Genomic DNA, 17,826 nt, shown 5'->3' on the forward strand with positions numbered 1-17,826 from the left:
TCCGACGTGCTGTCTTAGCCTTCCGGGGAGATGGGTTAGGATGATGTCAGGTGCCCTGCCCATAGCAGGCAATGAAATTCCTTATTTCATCCCAATTAATTGTTGGTTGGCATCTAGACCCCATCCTCCCCATTACAGAGGGCCTAGGTGTCTGCAAGCTGCACTTCCCAGTGCACTGTCTGTTCATTTCTGCTCATGGGAGGCCTTGGCAGGAGACCAGGAGGCAGTGAAAAACTGTGTCTGAACTTGGTTTTACTGGTGGCAGCAACAGTGACCAGTGTGCACGCATTCCTGGGTTTTTGTTCAGGCAGCGAGGTCCCAACAGCAGTCCACGGACCGTGGCTTTGGGTAACACTCCTCTTCCCCCAGTTCAGCATAATAGCAGTTTCATGCACTTACTAATATTTGGGTCACCTCACTTTCACACCTTTGCTCCTCTCTTCCTTGCAATAGTCTTTGTGACCAGTCCCCCTACACTAAATCCTATCTGAAGCACCTGAGGCTGTTTCTGCTTTCCTGACTCTACAGACTATTCTTGGTAGCAGGAATGTTATCTGAGGAACCATCTTTTATGCCTGGAAAGCTGGGGTTGGTTATCTGACTCAGTGGGTAGCGGTAATGACCTTACCATGCAGGGCAAATGGAGCCCTGGAAGTTCACAGCACTCAGTGGCAAAATGACTACTTAATATTGCACCCTATTTTAAGAGCATAGGGTGAGGTGCCTCTTTAAGACAGAATTGGGAGACTGATTGGCTGCCACCCCAGTCACTGTGGTGGGGACAATAAAGCTGCAGAGTTTTGGTGTGGGCTGGCTGCTGGGACCACAGTCAGCAGAAAGGAAAGTGTAAACTCAGCTTAAGGTTCGGGCATAAAAACTAAAGAGCATCTCTGACAGCCAGAAAACAATCTCTTTAATATCCTATAGCCATAAGGATACAACTGAAAACACAACGCTGCATTTGATCCTGCAGGCTGCAGTTACAAGTTGAATTCACAGTCTTGCCGGCCCTCTCATATAAAATTTAGGGTGTTGATTTGGAAGAAGTGGGACCCTGAGAACAGTAGAGGGGACATTTGGGTGGCCTTCAAATCTGAGACTCCAGAACTAAGGAACAAGTGTATGGTTGCATGCTCCATCAATATCCCTGTCACAACCCAGCTCTGCATGCAATGTCATCATTTCAACAACAGCCAGGCATGCCTAATTAGCCTTGCACCTTGTGGTTCAAGACAGAACCCACCTCAGCCTTCCAAATGACCAGGGAAATTCCAAGAAATGTTATCTTGTGTGTTGCCCTCCAAGGCCATCTGTCACCTAAGTGGACACAAGGCTTCATGACAGATAAGGGCACATCACTTTACAAAGAAGGCATATAGCTTGTCCCCAGCCTCCCAGCCACATAGGCAGTAACCTAACGCTCACCCCACTGAGCTGTTTCCTCATCCATGAGATGGGCCTGATGACTGGTGTCTCACAGGGCTGCTGGGAGACTCCAGTGAGACCAGACTGTGGAGGGCCTGGCACTTGCAGGCCACTCCTCTTCTTCAAACGGCTGGGGGTGGCACTGTAACCCCTGAGGTGGGAATGAGGGCAAAAAACATGCCACTTAGGAAAAAATCCCTGCCTCCCTGGGCAAGGGAGCAGGGGGACAACATAGGGCCCTGGGCCAGGTAGAGGACTCTCTCAACCCTGTTCTAAGGCCATTGTGACTTGACTCCACAAGCTTGTACAGGTGCCCCACCTCTTTCTGCTGGACCAGAAGCCCCAAGAGGAGGCTTTCTAAGGGTAGAGGAACATGTCTATAGTGGAGGCTGTGTGAAGTGACATTCCAATCTCTTCCAGGTAACTGGCTCCCAGCTGCTCTGCAGGTGAGTGTGTGACCAGGGCCTCGGAGGGGCCTTACCCTCTGGGGTAGGCAGCTGTTAACAAAGCACACAGAAAGCATGGTGCCAGAGCCCCTGACGATGCCACTGCCATCTGGCTGTGAGGCCTCAGCCAAGCCCTGGTGCTTGTCAGAGCCTTACTCTCTGTGCTTGAGAACTGGGACTATGCTGCCAATCACACAGGAACAGATGCAGGGCTGGGGGACTGACCTCCCACCTAGCCTGCCCTCACTTTCAGTTCCTCACACCCTGTGGGCCCCCAAAGCTGGCTGTGCTTCCATCTATTCATTGGTAAAAGTGGCCAGGATTCAGACTGCCAATGGGGTAGGGCAAGGCAACCTGGGGATAGCAGCCCCTGGCCAGAGAGAACCTGCTGGGCCTCCTCTAGCGGCTGCCCTGAAGCCACACGCTAGGCCAGCTTTTATTGAAATCTATGTCAGGCAGTCTGTTCAGGAGTTTGACAAATATCAAAGGGAGGTCTGGAGCCTTGACCCAGACATCCCCTAGAATGGGTCCTGAGTAGGAAAGGCACATGAGTTACTACCTGCGGAAATGAGGCAAGTAAGAGAAACTCACAAAGCAAGATGACAGGAGAGCAACCTGCTGAAAGAGGGTGGGGAGGTTCCCCCCTCCAGATCAGGGGCTCCCAGGGCATCATCACAGGGGGAGCAGAGGCTGGGATGTCAGATACCTGTGGCAGCACTAGAGGCAGGCCAGCCATGGCACAACTGGCCAAGTTGGCTGAGGGCTCCAGGCCAGGGTCTGCTGCGCCCCCCAGCCTGGCAGAGTCAAACTGTTGCTGCTGCCTCAAGGCTCCACGGGAGCCCAATGGCTGGAAACAGCATCAGACCCCTGCAACGGCAGCAGCATTGTAAAGGCAGCAAAGAGGCCAGGTCATACTTGAAGGAGCTGAATACACCCTGTTCCTGGGCCCAAGGCTACATGGCCCTCCTCCCTACCCCCTGGACCCTGAGCAGCTCTTGGTTTGATTATGTTTTGTTTGCTGGCTGGCCTAGGCATGGTAAGCTGCCTGCTGTTAGAACACAGGTTCAGGCTGGGACACAATGGGGACAGAAACCAGTCCTTTCTGGTGTCACCTGCTCCTTAGCACCCTACTTGCCCTGGGATCCTGTGTATAGGGCACCCTCCTGGAACACAGTCACTATGTCCTACAGGCTGTGAAGGGAGGTGGCACCAGCTCATTGAGCCACTGGAGTTTTCACTACAGAATCTGTGCTTAAACTTGGCGACAGATGAATGAATGGGGAGGATGGTCCTAGGGAGGGACCTAGACTTTGGGCTGGCCTGTCTACTCGGAGGCCTGCAGCCCGCCCTTTTTCTTGAACATGCTAGGAGTGGACAGCCCCAGCCTTGGGAGGGATCCAGGAGCTGAGTTCACCTCTTGCCAGCAATTTCTGGGTTAATCCCCAGCACGGTGGGAGCCCAGGGACTACCCTCAGCCTCTAGGTAGCATGTTGCAAACAGCTGGGGAATACAGTAGGAATCAGGTGCTGTCTGAGCTCTTGGGAGTTCCTGGAGGCCAGAATGTGCATGTGCAGATCAAGATGTTCCTGACCCTTGGTAGGAAGGTCTCTGTGTACAGGGCAACCCCGCTGTTACAGTGGTGGTGGTGGGGGTTCGTCCCTAAGCCTGGGAACAGAGAGGTGCATGTACAGGTTGCCATGGTAACCAGCACCCCCATCCCCTGGGGTCCCCAACCCCAAGCCAGAGGCCTGGAGGAAAAACATCACTCTCAGGGATTCACTGGTAACTTGTGCCTCAGCCCCAAAGGAACTCCAACTCCTAGGGTCTCCTCCTGCCCCACAGAGGAGCAGGTGTAGAGATCTGGCTTGTGGGGTAACAGGGCACTAGAGTCAGGACCCTCAGCCCTACGTAGCCCCCAAAAGGGAGCCCACAGAAACACTAGTGCTGAGCAGAGAGTGCTTGGGTTTGTCTCCCAGGCCACTATCAGGAAGACTGGTCTAGGAGGGGCCCTGTGACCCCAGGCAGGTCACAGACCACGCTGGGCCATAAGCTCACCATGATATCATCAGATATCAACATATCTTACAGCTGTAAAGGAAATCCCTCCACAGAAATGTTTCTTTTGGGGTAGTAAGGATGGTTTTTGAGGACAGTTTGTTTCCTTTCCGCCTCAGCTCCAAAGGGTCCTTTCTGAGAAAGCTCACCCACAGGGCAGCCAGGAGGCCAGCAAGTGGTGGGGATCCCTGCGATGCTTAGCCAGACCTGGAGCTGGCCTCTGGCAGACAAGCACACAGGGAGGGCAGGGCAGCCACAGGGGACAGGGACCTTGGTTTCCTGCAGAGCTGACAGACAAGGAAGCAAGGAGTTAAGGGAACGGGAACCAAGGAGGGAGCAGCCAGTGCTCCCACTGTCGGCCTCTCCACTGACACACAGCTTGGCACTCAGAGTTCCGCGTGTGTGCATGGGCTCATGTGTGCACCATGGGGCCTGAGCCAGTGCCCTGGCCGCCCATTCCTGGCCTCACACATCAGGGAGGGCTGCCCCTTGCCACCTCTTGCCAAGGCACACAGCTGGAGGAAGACAAGGGGCAGCACTAATGGCAGCCACAGCTTGGTGCTGCACCTCTCAGAAGTTGGCACGTAGTTTCTTATTGCTCTTCTCAGCTTGGGGAACATACTCCTCATCTGCAAAAGGACACAGAGTAAAAGGCAGTGGTGTGGGGGGGGGGGGTGTACCAAGACAGCCCATCTGCCAATCACAAAGCAGGGAACACAGATGGGACCCAGAATGGCCACAGGGATGCCCTGTCCATGTGCCAGTCCTGGCCACAGACCCTCAAAGGTCTGCCCACAACAGGCCGTGTGGTCTTCTGAGAAGCCAGCCAGTGTCTGCAGAGCAGGAGCTGCTGCACTGCAGCTACCTGGCCTCCCCTTGGCCACAGTTGCTGGACTACTGCCCATCCTTGGCCAGCTACCACCAGGGGCCGCAGATGAGCATGCTTAAAAAATAACTCTGAGAAGTCCCTCATGGGATCGAGGTTTCCTGAGAGCACGAAGAGAGCCAGGGCGATGGCTGTGAGGAAAGGTCTGGCAGGAACACGCCCACCCTGCAAGCCAGGGTCACGGCTGCAGGCGTTCCAGGTACTGGGGCAGCGGGTTCTCCTTGACATACTTCTGGATGTACCAGCATGTGAGATGGGCCTTCAGGTCCTCCTCCACCACGAAGTCCAGAGCAGCCTGAGAGCCAGAGAGAGAGAGAGTGGTCAGTGCCCACACCCAGGGCTCATAGTAGCCTAGCCCCCACACCTCCCAGGCTGTTCCCTCTGAGTATGGGAGCTGGCTGCCCATGAACACCCATTTTATCCAGTCTGCAATGGAGGTAAGGGGTGCTATCACCACCCCCATATTTCAGTTGGGGAAACCAAGGCAGAAAGCATGGGGAAATTGCCTGAAGCACGTGTCACGGGAGAGAATGAACCAAGATTGGATCCTGAGCTCCTGCCCAAAACTGCGCAGGAAGCAGCCTCTACACAGGGCAGCCAACAGCCAAATGGCAGAGTGGGTAGGGGTTGAACCTGGAGAATCCCACTCCATTGCAGCTCGTCTGTCCCACAGCCTGTCCTTTCCAATCTCATGGCCTATGTGTTCCCTGGGGGAACATGCCTGGCACTTACACGGTTGGTCCGTTTGACCTTCCAACACCCTGAGATGGTCTTGGTGCGCCTTACTGTCCAGTTCACACCTGATTCTGGAGTTTATAACCTAAGACTCTCTTGTAACAAGAGTCTAGTCTAATCTCCCATTTTGCAGATAAAGAAAATGAGAGCCCAAGAAAGTGCCAAAGTAACTGCCACATAGTGTGAGCCCGTGTGTCCTAGCGGGGCAGCACTCTCCAAGGTGAGGGTGGGGCCCAACTCCCCTTTACCCAGGTCCACAAATCTCAGTTTCCTCATTGGTCACATGGAGGGTGGAGGAGGAAGAGAGGCCTGGAGGGGCTAGGCAGGAAGAGCAGGCTGAGGGAGGAGTCTGGGCCCCAGGAGCAGCCCTCAGGGAACCTTAAGGCCACTCTTGGCTCCAGTCCCCTCAAGGAATCCAAACCTGCTCTCCAAGCAGCCTAGAGTTTGAAGTGCTTTGGGGATGAAGCGGGTGAGGGCAGGGAATGGGGCATTAGAAGAATGACGAACATTCATCATCCACTTGTTCCAACAAAGTTTACTGAGCACCTGTGACATGCTGGGATCCCAGCCAACAAGTTCCAGCAGGTGTCAGGGGCCCTGGAGGCTTAGCTATGTAGAACCTGGGGCCTGGGCCCAGAACCATAGCCACCAGCCCAAGAGCCAGGAGTGGGCAAAACACACTGCCTGACCATCACCAGCCCCTGGCTGCAACCTGGTGGCAAGGTGAGCACCTGTCTGCACTCTGGCCAAGAAAGAGGCCAAGGGTGTATGAGTGAGAGGGTACACAACTCTACCCCCACCTCCCTACCTTGGCGAGGTGCTTGGCAATGCCACGCCCACGGTAAGCATCAGGGACCTCGGTGTGCTGCAGGTCCACGATCCGCTTGCCCACGTACTCGTAGAGCAGGACAGCCCGGTCGTGGCACCCTGCAGAGGGAGGTGGTGGACACATGAGGCCGTGGAGACTCCGGGGGCCTGACGGGCACAAAGTTTGGGTGCCAGGACAGGCATTTGGAGCCAAATTGCTGAAGTTGGATCCTAAATAACCTCTCTATGCCTCAGTTTCCTCATCCATAAAATAGGGATATAATTAAACATTCCTCATAGGATTGTTTGGAGAAATGAGATTATCTTCATAAAATGCTTAGAAGAGAGCCCGGAACACTCTAGGCCACCATGAGACTGCTATTATTCTCAGACTTAGCATCCCATGACCCCCAGTGCCCTTACAGCCTAGCTCCCTGCCCCCACCTGAGCTCCCTCTGGAGGGCATAGAGCCCCAGGCCCGGCGCTGGATGTAGAGCAGGACTCGGCAAGCCCTCAGCTAACCCAGAATCTTGAGACAAGAGAGCAGGCCCAGAGATGTGCCAGGACTACTTGCTGGACCCTTGGAAGGTGGGAAGGTGTGGCACCAGTGTCTACAGGAAAGTGACACTGGGCACCTAAACAGGAACAAACTGGCCTTTGTGCCCTCTTAGGCCCACTCAGACTGGAGGGCACCAGTCCATCCCAAAGTCCTTCTGGAAAAAATTTAACTGGGGTTCCTCCAAAGAAAGTATTTAGTTTCCCATCTGTCTCTGTTCATCCATCTGTCCAACCACACCCACCCATTCATCCCCCATCTCCCTGCCCATCTACCTCCAAGCCATCCCATCTACCCACCTGTCCACAATCTGCCCAGCAGTCTTATTTAACAAATGTTTATTGAGCCCCAGACACTGTTTCAGGTCCTGGGGCTACAGCAATGAGCGAGCCTGACAAAAGCCCTGCTCCTGCAGAAATCACTAGAAGAGGGGCAGAACCAAGAAGTTGGCAGGGGGTGGAGAAGAGGAACTGCTGGGCAGAGATGAGACAGGAAAAGGAGGGAGTGGGCGACGTGGTGTCAGGGAGCAGTGTTCTAGACAGAGAGGACAGCTAGGACAAAGGCTCTGAGGCAGCAGTGGGTGAGAGAGAGGGTGGAGCAGAGGCAGGGAGGTGTTGGCAGCAGGCTCAGGGGAAGGTCCTGCAGAGCTTCCTAAGCCATCATGAGCAGGGAGCCACAGCAGGGTCCTTGGCAGAGGAGGGACAGGATGTGATCACAATGTCAGAGGATCCCTCTGGCTGCTACACGGACAGTGAGGTGGCTGCTACACTAGCCCAGGTAAGCATGTAGGTCACAGGCAGAAGGAGGGAGCAGGGGTGTGAGGAGGGGTCGGACTCTGGTGGGGCTTTGATAGTGTAGCTGGCAGAGTGCGCTAAACAGCTCAGATTTGGTGAGAGAGGGGGGGAGACAAGCACAGCTCCATGGTTTGTCCTTTCAGGGAGCTGTGAGCATATGAAGGAAGCAAGCTGGACTGGGGGAGAGTCAGGGCCATTTAGCCAGGAGCAGTCAGGAAAGGACAGGGAGAGGGCACAGCCGGTACGAAGGCCCTGAGGTTAGAATACACAATTTACTGTCCCTAAAAGAAAACATGTCACTGCCAACTGGGTTTCAAAAGCAAATTCTATTTGTTTTTCACTTTGAAGCACCATCGAGAATTTGCTAAATGCTGCCTGAACATGGGGCCTGTGGTATCACAAATGGGAAAGTGACAGGCTGAGGGATGCAAACATCCAGCCCAGGGTCTCACAGCAAACTGGGCACCAGAACAGGGTCCCACCCCAAGCAGGAGGCTTTCTCATTTTTCCCCAAAGCTCCAGGAGTGAGGCTAGAATCCACCTCCCCGTTTCCAGATGGGGAAACTAAGACCCAGACATCCACATCCCACAGCAGGTCAGAGGTAAAGCTGAAACTCAGGCCTGCAGACCCTGGGCCCAATTGTGTCTTTCTGGTCCACCTCAACACATGCTGTCTCCTGCCTCCAGGCCTTTGACTAGATGGTCTCTTCTGCCTGGAGTACCCTTTGCCCTAATCAGGCCCTGCTGAGGGTGGCCCCTTGCCCCACTCCTATCCTATGCAGGCTCCAGGGGCCACAGTACCTCTTCCTCGTTGCCAGGCTGCTGCTCTGGCCCCCCAATGCTACTGCCCTGGCTGTGTAGCATGGGACTCAGTTCTCAGCTCCCACATCTACTAGGGTTAATCCAACTCACTCAGAACAGGACAGCAGAGACCCAGAGGCTACTTTGGGACTGACGCAGTCACTGAAGGAGGTGCCTGCCTGCCCTGGCCACTCTGTTACCCCAAACTCACCAAGGGTCTACTACATGTCAGGTAGGGTTTCAGGTGCTAGGTGTGTAGCAATAAAGAAAACTGACCAAACACTCCCTCCTGAAGGGAGACAGGCAATAAGCAATACCATTTTAAACAGTACAGGATTCAAAGATGGTAGACTGGAGAACACAGCAGAGAAGGGGTCGGGGGCAGGACTGCCATTTTAAAGAGGGTGCACAGAACAGGCCTCTCTTGAGCAAAGACCTGAAGGGAGTGAGGAATCCAAGAGGAGACGTGGGAAATGAATAGTCCAGGTGGCGAGTGCAGCATGTGCAAGGGCCCTGGGGCAGAACGTTCAAGATGCAGTGAGCCAGCCAGGAAGGCTGGGCTAGAATGAGCGCAGACACTGGTAGTAAGCCACATTGAAGATTCAGAAAATATCAGAGATATTTGTCCTACAAGCAACTGTTGTTCTCTTTCTGCCATACACACTAGGGGTTTGAGGCCGACTGTGGGTTACCAGCACACCCAGCACTCTAGTATTCTCAAGGCCTGCACACCCAGCACTCTAGTATTCCCAAGGCCTGGCCCCACGCCTTCCCCTTCGAAGAGCCAACAGGTGGCAACAGCTGCAACTCACACTTGTGAGGCCCTGGCACGGAGCAGACCTGTATTCAGTTCTCTCTAAATACTAATTCTCATAAAAACCTTACAAAATGGGTAGGATTCTCAGAGCCCTGTTTACAGATGGGAAAACTGAGGCTCTGCGAGGCAGTACACACAGCTTGGTGTATGGAGCTGGCTGGACACAGGCTGAGCTCACAAGGTGGTTCTTCTGGCTGAACGAAGAACAGAAGGGCATGAGAGCCGCCAAGGTGGACCTGGCTCCGTGTGAGGGAAAGGATATGGGCTACATTGGAGGGAAAGAGTACATTAATGATGCCCCCCTTCCACACACCCCCATGGGCCGGACCATACCACATTGACCTCCCCTGACCATCAACCAGATCCTTAGTCGGCAGTCTAGAGTACCTGGCCTGTGACCTGGCACCTTGGCCTTAGAGGGCCTGTAAAGGCCACCCAGTCCCAACTACCCACATGAGACACAGCCCAAATGTCCCATTCCTCCCCCAAACCTGCCTGGAGAGCCCTCTGAGAGTCTTCCCTGGGCTGGGCACTGGGAATGCAGTGGTGACCAAACCCATGTGGCTATCAGGAGCTGAGGGATAAGGGTCAGGGGTGGGGACAAGCCTAGGCCATTTTGGGATCTAGTCCATCCATGGCCCAAGTGGCCTGGAGGCATGGCCAACCCCTGTGGCTCAGGCCAAGACCTTGGGGTCCTCCTTGCCTTGTCCTTCCCTCAGACTCTGAGCTGATCCTGAGACAGGTCCACGGGCACAACTTTCAAAATATGCTTGGAATCTGGCCACTGGTCATGTCTCCATGGGCATCCAGCCATGGAAGCTGAGTCAGATCCCATCTGTCCTCTGCTCAGGGCCCTGGCCACCACACTGGCCTCCTTGCTACTCCTTACAGACACCCGGCTCTCAACCCCCAACTTGTCAGGCTGCTCCCTCTGCCCAGCATCTCTCCCACAGGAGCCTCCCAGGATTGGCTCCTCCTCATTACCCAAGGTGAGCCCAAATATCACCTCCCCAGAGACCTCCCCTGACCATCAGCAGAAGGCAAGTGCAGTGCTATGTCATCACCCTTTTACCCTGGGTGCCATGCCCATCTGGCATGAGCATCTGGGTGGCTGGGCCCTAGATATCATTATCTCTGCTCATGGCACTGTGGGCAGACCCCAGGGCATGGCCTAGCCAGGCCCAGGACCTTCTCAGGGGTGGGTTCTGCAGGCTACACCAAGACTCTTGACTAGCATAAGGGCTCAGTACTTGCTACTCTTGGGGGCCACAGGAATAAGCCCAAGGCAGGGCAGGGCCCTGGGTTCCAGTCCCAGCTCTGCCAGGTGATTTCAGACTGGTCCCAATACCTCATGCCCAAGATTTCACCTGTCCTAGGACAACTGCTTCCTCCTTCCTGGATCTGAGAATTACAGCAAGACCACAGACTGAATTAGTTTTGAGAAAAGTTAAAGGTGCTCAAGTAATGAGATCCTACTCAAGGGTCTCTACCCCAGTACCTTCCCCTGGCCTCAACCCCAGGACCAAAACCCCAGGAAGTTATCAGAGGAGGTGGTCACTTAGGCAGGTGGAAAAGAGGAGGAGGTGGCGATGCGTGTCCCATGCAGAGAGCAATGACCACCACCATCTCTGTTCTGCCAGCACCGGCTCTGAGTGGTGGGCCAGAGAGTCAGAATGCCCATTGTACTGATGAGCAGAGTGGGGCCGGGAACCCTGCTCCCTCTGGGAGCTGAAGAAGCTGACCACGGACAAGTGGGTACAGGAGTAGGGAATAGGCCCAGAAGCACCAGACTGCATTTCGGGCATCTCCACAGGCAGATCCCACTTTGGGATGGGGCCACAAATTGGTGGCTCAGAGGTAGGTTGGGCAGAAGGGGTTGCAGTTTAGGAAAGCTAAAGGGGACCAGCCAACACAGCCAGGAAGCATGTTGAGAGCAGACCACAGGAGTTACCCAGGAACACCCACAGACCCAGCCCATCCCCTCGCCAAACCAGGCATTCCTCCTGCACACCCTGCTCAAGGACACAGCTCTAGGTGGCTATCGTGGGATGCTGTGGAGTATTGGAGTATTGGGAGCAGCCACACATGCTTCTGCAAGGGCCTCATGTTGAGGGATCTGAAGGCTACCAGTCCTGTGGCTGCACACGCACCAGGCTGCCTCTGGGGGTGCTGAGGAAGGCCAGAGGCAGCTGCAGACTCTCCAGAACCTCAGACTTCCAATCTAGAACATGGGGGTTGGGGAGCATATGGAAAGCACCAGGATTCTAGGACCCGCAAATGACCCTTCTTCTTTTTTTATTCCAAAACAGAGATTCATTTATTAAGAATTAGTTTCTGCATAAAAATCACCACTTGTTCCTCACTGGGTTTTTAACACACATCAAGTATTTGGAGATTCCTGTACACACCTTAACACTTTAAAACATACAGCTCTTTTCAATGCCAGGAAGGACAGTTAAGGCAGTGAGGCTGTTCCTGGGTCTCCCCCATGAGACAACATGGTAGGTAGTTTCTTAGGTAGGAAAGCTGTCCCTGAAGAAAGTAATTATGCAGAAGTATGCAAATTAAGTCACCTCTGATTATCTGTGCCTGACAGATTTAAAATAAAGTCCCCTTGGTCATGGTCACCGAAGGCCCGCTGGCTGCTTTCAGCTATAAAACCCTGTCTGGGGGGAGACAGTAAGGAGGGGCAGGGTCTGGGGATGGTGCTGCCAGGCCATGCTGTGCAGCCACAGGTCAACACTCACCAGTTTGCTTAACAAAATCCACAATAGGGGTATCATACAATTTCAAATCAAGCCCCTGGTGGTCTTTAAAATACCCAAACACCATTAGAAGGACATGTGCTTGTTTTTAAAGTGAGCTGTGTGACAAGGCTCCCCAGAGTTATGCTCTGCATGGGGGGAAAATCCCAAAAAACCCTAAGACTTGACTTATTAGCAACATTGATTTTTACCACACTTACATGAAAGGGTAGTCAGTTTGTGCTCCTGTGAAATTCAAAGGTGACTGAGAAGTAGGATCGTTATATAATGCTCCACTAAGATAGACCCCAAAAATGACTTTTAAAAAAACCAAGGCCCCTGGCCAGACTCTGGGCTGCTGTGGCGAACCAGGCCAGGGGCAGCCCTACTTGATTCCCAGTGATTTGGGGTTGTCTGTTTCTGCAAGTGGCTGCATGCAGGGCGGTGCTGCTGGACACCGTACACTGTGCACTTGAGCTCACATTCGTCTTGGTGTGAAGCTTGTAGATGACATCAACAGTGGCCGTGTAGTGACCAGGAAGAGGTGGCCCTTCTCTAGGCACTCCTCCTTGTCACGTCCCAGCTGTTGGGGAGAGTGTCCAGGAGGCTGGGCTCATAGGGCATCATCGCCTGGAAGATCCTCTGCATGACCCAGCCCTGGTGCTTCTTGAGGGCCACATCCTAGGCCTTAGTGGTGTTGACGCTGATGAGATTAGGCAATTCTTGTCCTGCTCCCCATCACAGATGCTCTGGAGGAAGACCTGGATAAAATGGAGGCCTCTTTTCAGCCACATCAGCACCAGCGTGGCCCCCACTTTGGGCCACTCTGCTTCACACATTTCCTTCTCTGCCTCCAGGTTGTTCTGCAGGGTCCAGAACTGGGCCAGGTCAGTGTCAGACACGGCTTTGATTTTCATCACATTGCCACTTAATGCCCACCTGATGGGAGCAAACACTGGGGACCAAAGGCAATAGAAGAAGGGTGGCAGATGGGACACCGCCTCGAGGAAGGGCCAAGTCTCCAGCTGCTTGTCTGCGGGTGGTGGCTTCAGCAGGTGCCACTCCAGGGTAGAAGCCCATGGTGATACCCCAGCCCACTGGGCATCCTGTTCAGCACTGGGGTGGTCACTGACACCTGCCACAGACTCTGGGGATGCCAGCGTAAGACCATTCTTCTTAAAGCAAATGGGTCACTTGGCTGTAGCTGAAAGGGACGAGGGAAGGCCAAAGAAATGGCCACCCAAGGCTGGGGCACAATTCTGGCTGAGCTGCCACTGGCTGAATGGCTCTGTGCCCTGTTTTCCCCACCTATGAAATGGTGACATACAAGCTAGCATTTCAGAACCTGGATCTGGTGGTCAGACAAGTCCGAACTCCAGCGTTTCTCACACCCCATGCCAGCAAGACCTGGCCAGGGTTCATTTCCATGTGTCCAGAGCTGGCATTCCTTCCCATCTCTGCTCATACTGCCTGGACTAGCAGCCCCCCGCTCTTCCCACTCTGTCCTGCTCCACCCTGTTCCCTTAGCCCAGCCAGAGGGAACCTGGGACATCCCTTCCATTCTTTGCTCAGGACCCTCCACGTACTCACTTCATTCAGAGTCAAAGTCAAATCTTTACAATCTGCTATGACCCTTCTCTCTCTGTTCTTCCACCCCTGCTGCTCCTGATGCCCATCGGGCACCACAGGGCTTCTACGCTTATGGTTTCTTCCACCTGGAATGCTCTTCCCGCTGCAGCTCCCTTCCTTGCTTCTGCTAGGTCTTTACTTCAGTGTGGCCTTCCTAGGGAGGTACTCCTGGATACCTGATTCTAAACAACAGCACTTCCCAAACACACCCTCCCCTGCCCAGCTTTATTACTCCCAAGGCCGTGTTTCCTAGGACACCTTACACTGGACTTATTGCACAACACCCTCTGCACTGTCAGTCCCATGAGTTCCTGACACCCAGAACAGTATTCCACTCAAGTGGAACACTTGAGTGTTCCCGAACACATTAGCCACTCAAGAGAGACTAAATCCTACCTCTTCTACCTCCAAGGTACCCCTGGGTGAGTCACTTATCTGCCTCGTCTCACCTGTAACATGGAAGAGCAGTTTCCCCTCACCCCACCCAGCAGCACTATGAGGCTAGCTAGCATGCACACGAGGCCTGCCTGGAACACGACAACTTAATGAATACAGCTGCTAAAACTTCTTCCCTCATTGACAACCAGAGCTTGCTGGAAGCTCGTCAGTCTAGCTTTGCCATGAGGATGATCGAGTACTGGGAGCCCTAGGGCCACCTGGCTTCACAGCCTTAGTGTTAACAGCTCTCAAATGGGCATGATAAGCTGGCCACCAGGGCTAGCCCTGCAGTAGACACTAGGACAAGCTGCTCCCTCTCCAGCTGAGGTAGGGTGGGGCCCAGAGAGAGAGACAATCCCACTCTGCACACCACCCCCCACCGCCCCCGCAGCCACTGCCAGATTGGACCAGGCTGGGGAGAGACAGGCAGCCTCACACTGCTCCCTGGGCTTGGCTGGCAGATCCCCGGAACACTTTCTAGTTAGCCATCTGGCAAGTAGGTTCCACAAATGGGAAAGCTTAGAAATATGGCTAGGCATGTTCAGCCCTGACCATGGCCAGCTCTTTGTGGGCTGGGGGGAGGGGGGGCGGGGATTGTCCTTTGGCTGAATTAAATTCATTTGAAAGAAAAAGAAGGAAAATGGTAAACATCCTTTTTCTTGCAGCCTTTTGTCTCAGAGTATACAGGACTGCCTGAGCCCTCAAGGGATGCAGAGGCCTCTCTGGAACCTCAAAGGAGAGGATTTGAAAAGTCAGAGACCACTCTGTTATACAGGACAAGGGTCTCAAGGTCTGGGCCATTCTTAATAAGTGCTATTCTTGCTAAATGTTAAAATGTCCCACAATATTTTGCAAACCAGCTATAAACAGGATGAGCTTGACAGGAACTCAACCTCATAAACATAAAAGTAGCCAACTACAAGGAAGAAATCAATGTGTAATTCACCAAATAGCAGTACAGAAGAGATGGCTAAAGCCTCCCATAGGGGAGGCAGACCTTGGGATATAGATCTCTTCTTCACTTGTGTCAAGTGAACAAAACTACCTTTTGAGATTGGAACACCCCAAGCAGCGAACCCCTTGATGTTGGTAACCCCTCCCTCCAAGAGTCCAAGAGCAGCCAGGGCCCTGGTCACCACAGCCAGTTGGGCCAGAGCACTGGAAGGACTTGCTTTCAAGTGAAAAGTACACAGTGTTTTGAGTTCTGACTCCAGCACTTTGTAATGCTGAGAAAATCACTCCTGCCTTGTGGCCTGAGCCTCAGTTTACTCATCTGTATTGTGGGATGGTGGATGCCCACATCACAAGTATGTGCTGGGACCTGGTTCGAGATCCAGCCCACCCCAAGGGGGTGGGAGTATCTGAGAAATGTCTCGGCCCAGCTCCCAGCCTCTCCTGATTCATCCTAAGAGCAGGTTAGAGGAACCTAGTTCCAGAAGCCAGGGTAGGCAGGACCCTATTTCTGCTCTGCCCCAATTCACTGCCCAACCTCACACATGCTTCTCTTTTTTTGAGCCTCTGCCTTCCCTTCTGAGAAATGGGCACAGTGGCCTGAAAAGGCCCTTTCAGCTTAGACATTGCCACAGGGACCGAACAGGGAAGAAAGAAAAAGGTATTAAAGCAGGAGGGTGGGAAGCAGGGAGTTTACAATCCTCCATTTTCTCTCCCAGAGACCTCTTCTTAGGAGTGTGGGATAGTAAGTAAAAGAATCTTTACAGGAAATGAAGGCGTGACTTTGCCATCGGGTTTTAAAAATAATGATCAGTCCATTAGCACTTATGCCACAGGCACTATTCTAAGTCTTTGCTGTTATTACAACTTTCCATCCTTGTAACCAGCCAGGAGGTATGCATTGGTGTTATTGCCATAGTAGGGATGGAGACTGGGGCACGTAGAGAGGAGGCAACTTGGCCGGTCTCAGAGCCGTTGTACCTTCCCACCGGCTCTGGGGCAGAAGTCCAACTCTTCCTCAACCCTAAGTATGCCCACAGGATTCTTCCAAACCCCTCGATGCAGAAAAGCTAAAGTTCCCAGGGACAGCAAGAAGCTATCTAACACCCAGGGAGGGAAGGGGGGACTTTCCGGTCAACGCTGACTCCAGGATCTCAAACAGCAGCCGTCAGCAAACACCGGAAAACAGCCGGGCCTTCAGCAGGTGCGAGTTCCCAGGGCCTGAGGCAGGGGCTGGTGGCAGGCAGCCCCGCTCCTGCTTCCGCCTTCCCCGGGGGCTCGGCGCGGCCGAGCCGTCCCGCGTGGGCGCGCTTCTCCCAGCAGCCCGCCCCTCCCCCGCCCGCCAGTCGGCCGCGCTCCCACCTAGCGTGCCAGTCGGAACCCCCGGCCGCGCCCGGCGCGCTGGGCGGGACCTCTGCCCTAGAGGCCACCCTACGGAGCGCGCTCTCGACGCGGCTCCGGGGCTGTGGACCCGGGGAGCACGCGCCCAAAGTTGGGGGCGGCTTCGGTGGGTCCCGGTCGCTCGAAGACAAAAGGCGGGGGCGGGCCGGGCATCGCGTTACCGTTGAGCCGCACGGTGAACTGGCGGCGCCGACGGTCGTGCTCCACGCGGATCGGGCAACCCTGCTCCTGCGAGCCCATGGGCACGGCGGCCGGGGAGTTCGCCATCTGCGCGCGGGGCAGACGCCGCTCGGACCAGCGGCCCGGTCCGGCTCCGCGGGGCCAGAGCGCGCAGACGAGGGGGCGCGGGGCGGCCGAGGCTCTGGGAGGCCGGGAACCCGCACCGAAGAGACCGCAGGCGGCGGCGCCGAAACTGACACACCACTGCGGCCGCAACAAAAAGGGAGGGGGCAGGAAATCAGCTGTGAGGTCACGTGCGGCGTGCAGCCAGTGGGCGCGAGACCTTTTTGTTTTGATACATTCCATCCGATTCTTAAAGGGGCCGCAGGCCTGCCGCCAGTGTTTCACTTGTAGCTCTAAACACAACGCGCGCGGTATACTCCCCCGGTCTCTTTTCCTTTTTGCGTTTGACCCACATGCAACTTTGGGGTCCCCGCACAGACCGCTTCTCAAAAAGATATAATGACATGTAGGAAAATTCTAATTATCACCTCGCAGGCACCATTTATTAAGCACTTGATGTGTGCACGTCCTGTGCACAGCTACAGGAAGCGCTTAGTAAGGGCTCACTGAGCTCTGAGCATTCTCATCACAAACCTGAGAAAGAGATATGCTTGACTCTCTTACCCATGAGGAAGTAGAAGCTGAGGGCAGTGAAAGACCTTTGTTGAGGTCACACATAGCTGGGACCTTGGGAGGGTGGGTGCTATGGGTTCCACCCATGTTAGAAGTCCTGTTTGAGATGGGAGCCAAAAGTTACCTCTCCTCAAAAGAGGCCAAATTGCAGTAAGAGGTCTTGGAGAGCCCTGGATTCAGTTCAAAGATGGGGAAACTGAGTCCCAAGAGGACGAGGGACTTTCTTGAAGACAAACCGGACTTTCAGGGGTCCAGATTTCTTGTGTGTGAAAGGGAACTTGAAGGCCCTGGCCCGTAGCTCAGTAGGTTGTGGGTTCAACTCCTAGTCAGGGCACTTAAAAGAAGCAGCCAATGAATGCACAAATAGGTGGAACAACAAATAGATGGTTCTCTCTCTCCACCCCCTTCCTATCTGTCTTTGAAATCAATAAATAATAAAAAATGAAAGGGAACTTGATTAAGCCCCTGCCCCCAAATTTGCTCACA

The 17,826-nt window shown here is 54.1% G+C and overlaps 1 protein-coding gene across 1 annotated transcript; it reads right to left on the bottom strand.

The window, feature by feature from the left end:
• Positions 1-891: 891 nt before the first annotated feature.
• Positions 892-16,912, bottom strand: NATD1 (N-acetyltransferase domain containing 1). Its single transcript, XM_045824253.1, has 3 exons — positions 16,647-16,912; positions 6,356-6,474; positions 892-5,107 (listed from the first exon to the last, which is right to left on the bottom strand). The coding sequence occupies exons 1-3, from the start codon at positions 16,750-16,752 to the stop codon at positions 4,991-4,993; spliced, it is 342 nt and encodes a 113-aa protein (XP_045680209.1). The 5' UTR covers positions 16,753-16,912; the 3' UTR covers positions 892-4,990.
• Between the last annotated feature and the right edge of the window lie 914 nt (positions 16,913-17,826).

This window comes from Phyllostomus hastatus, unplaced genomic scaffold (genome assembly GCF_019186645.2).
Source record: "Phyllostomus hastatus isolate PE091 unplaced genomic scaffold, TTU_PhHast_1.1 phas_scaffold_55, whole genome shotgun sequence".
Classification (NCBI taxonomy): Eukaryota; Metazoa; Chordata; class Mammalia; order Chiroptera; family Phyllostomidae; genus Phyllostomus; species Phyllostomus hastatus.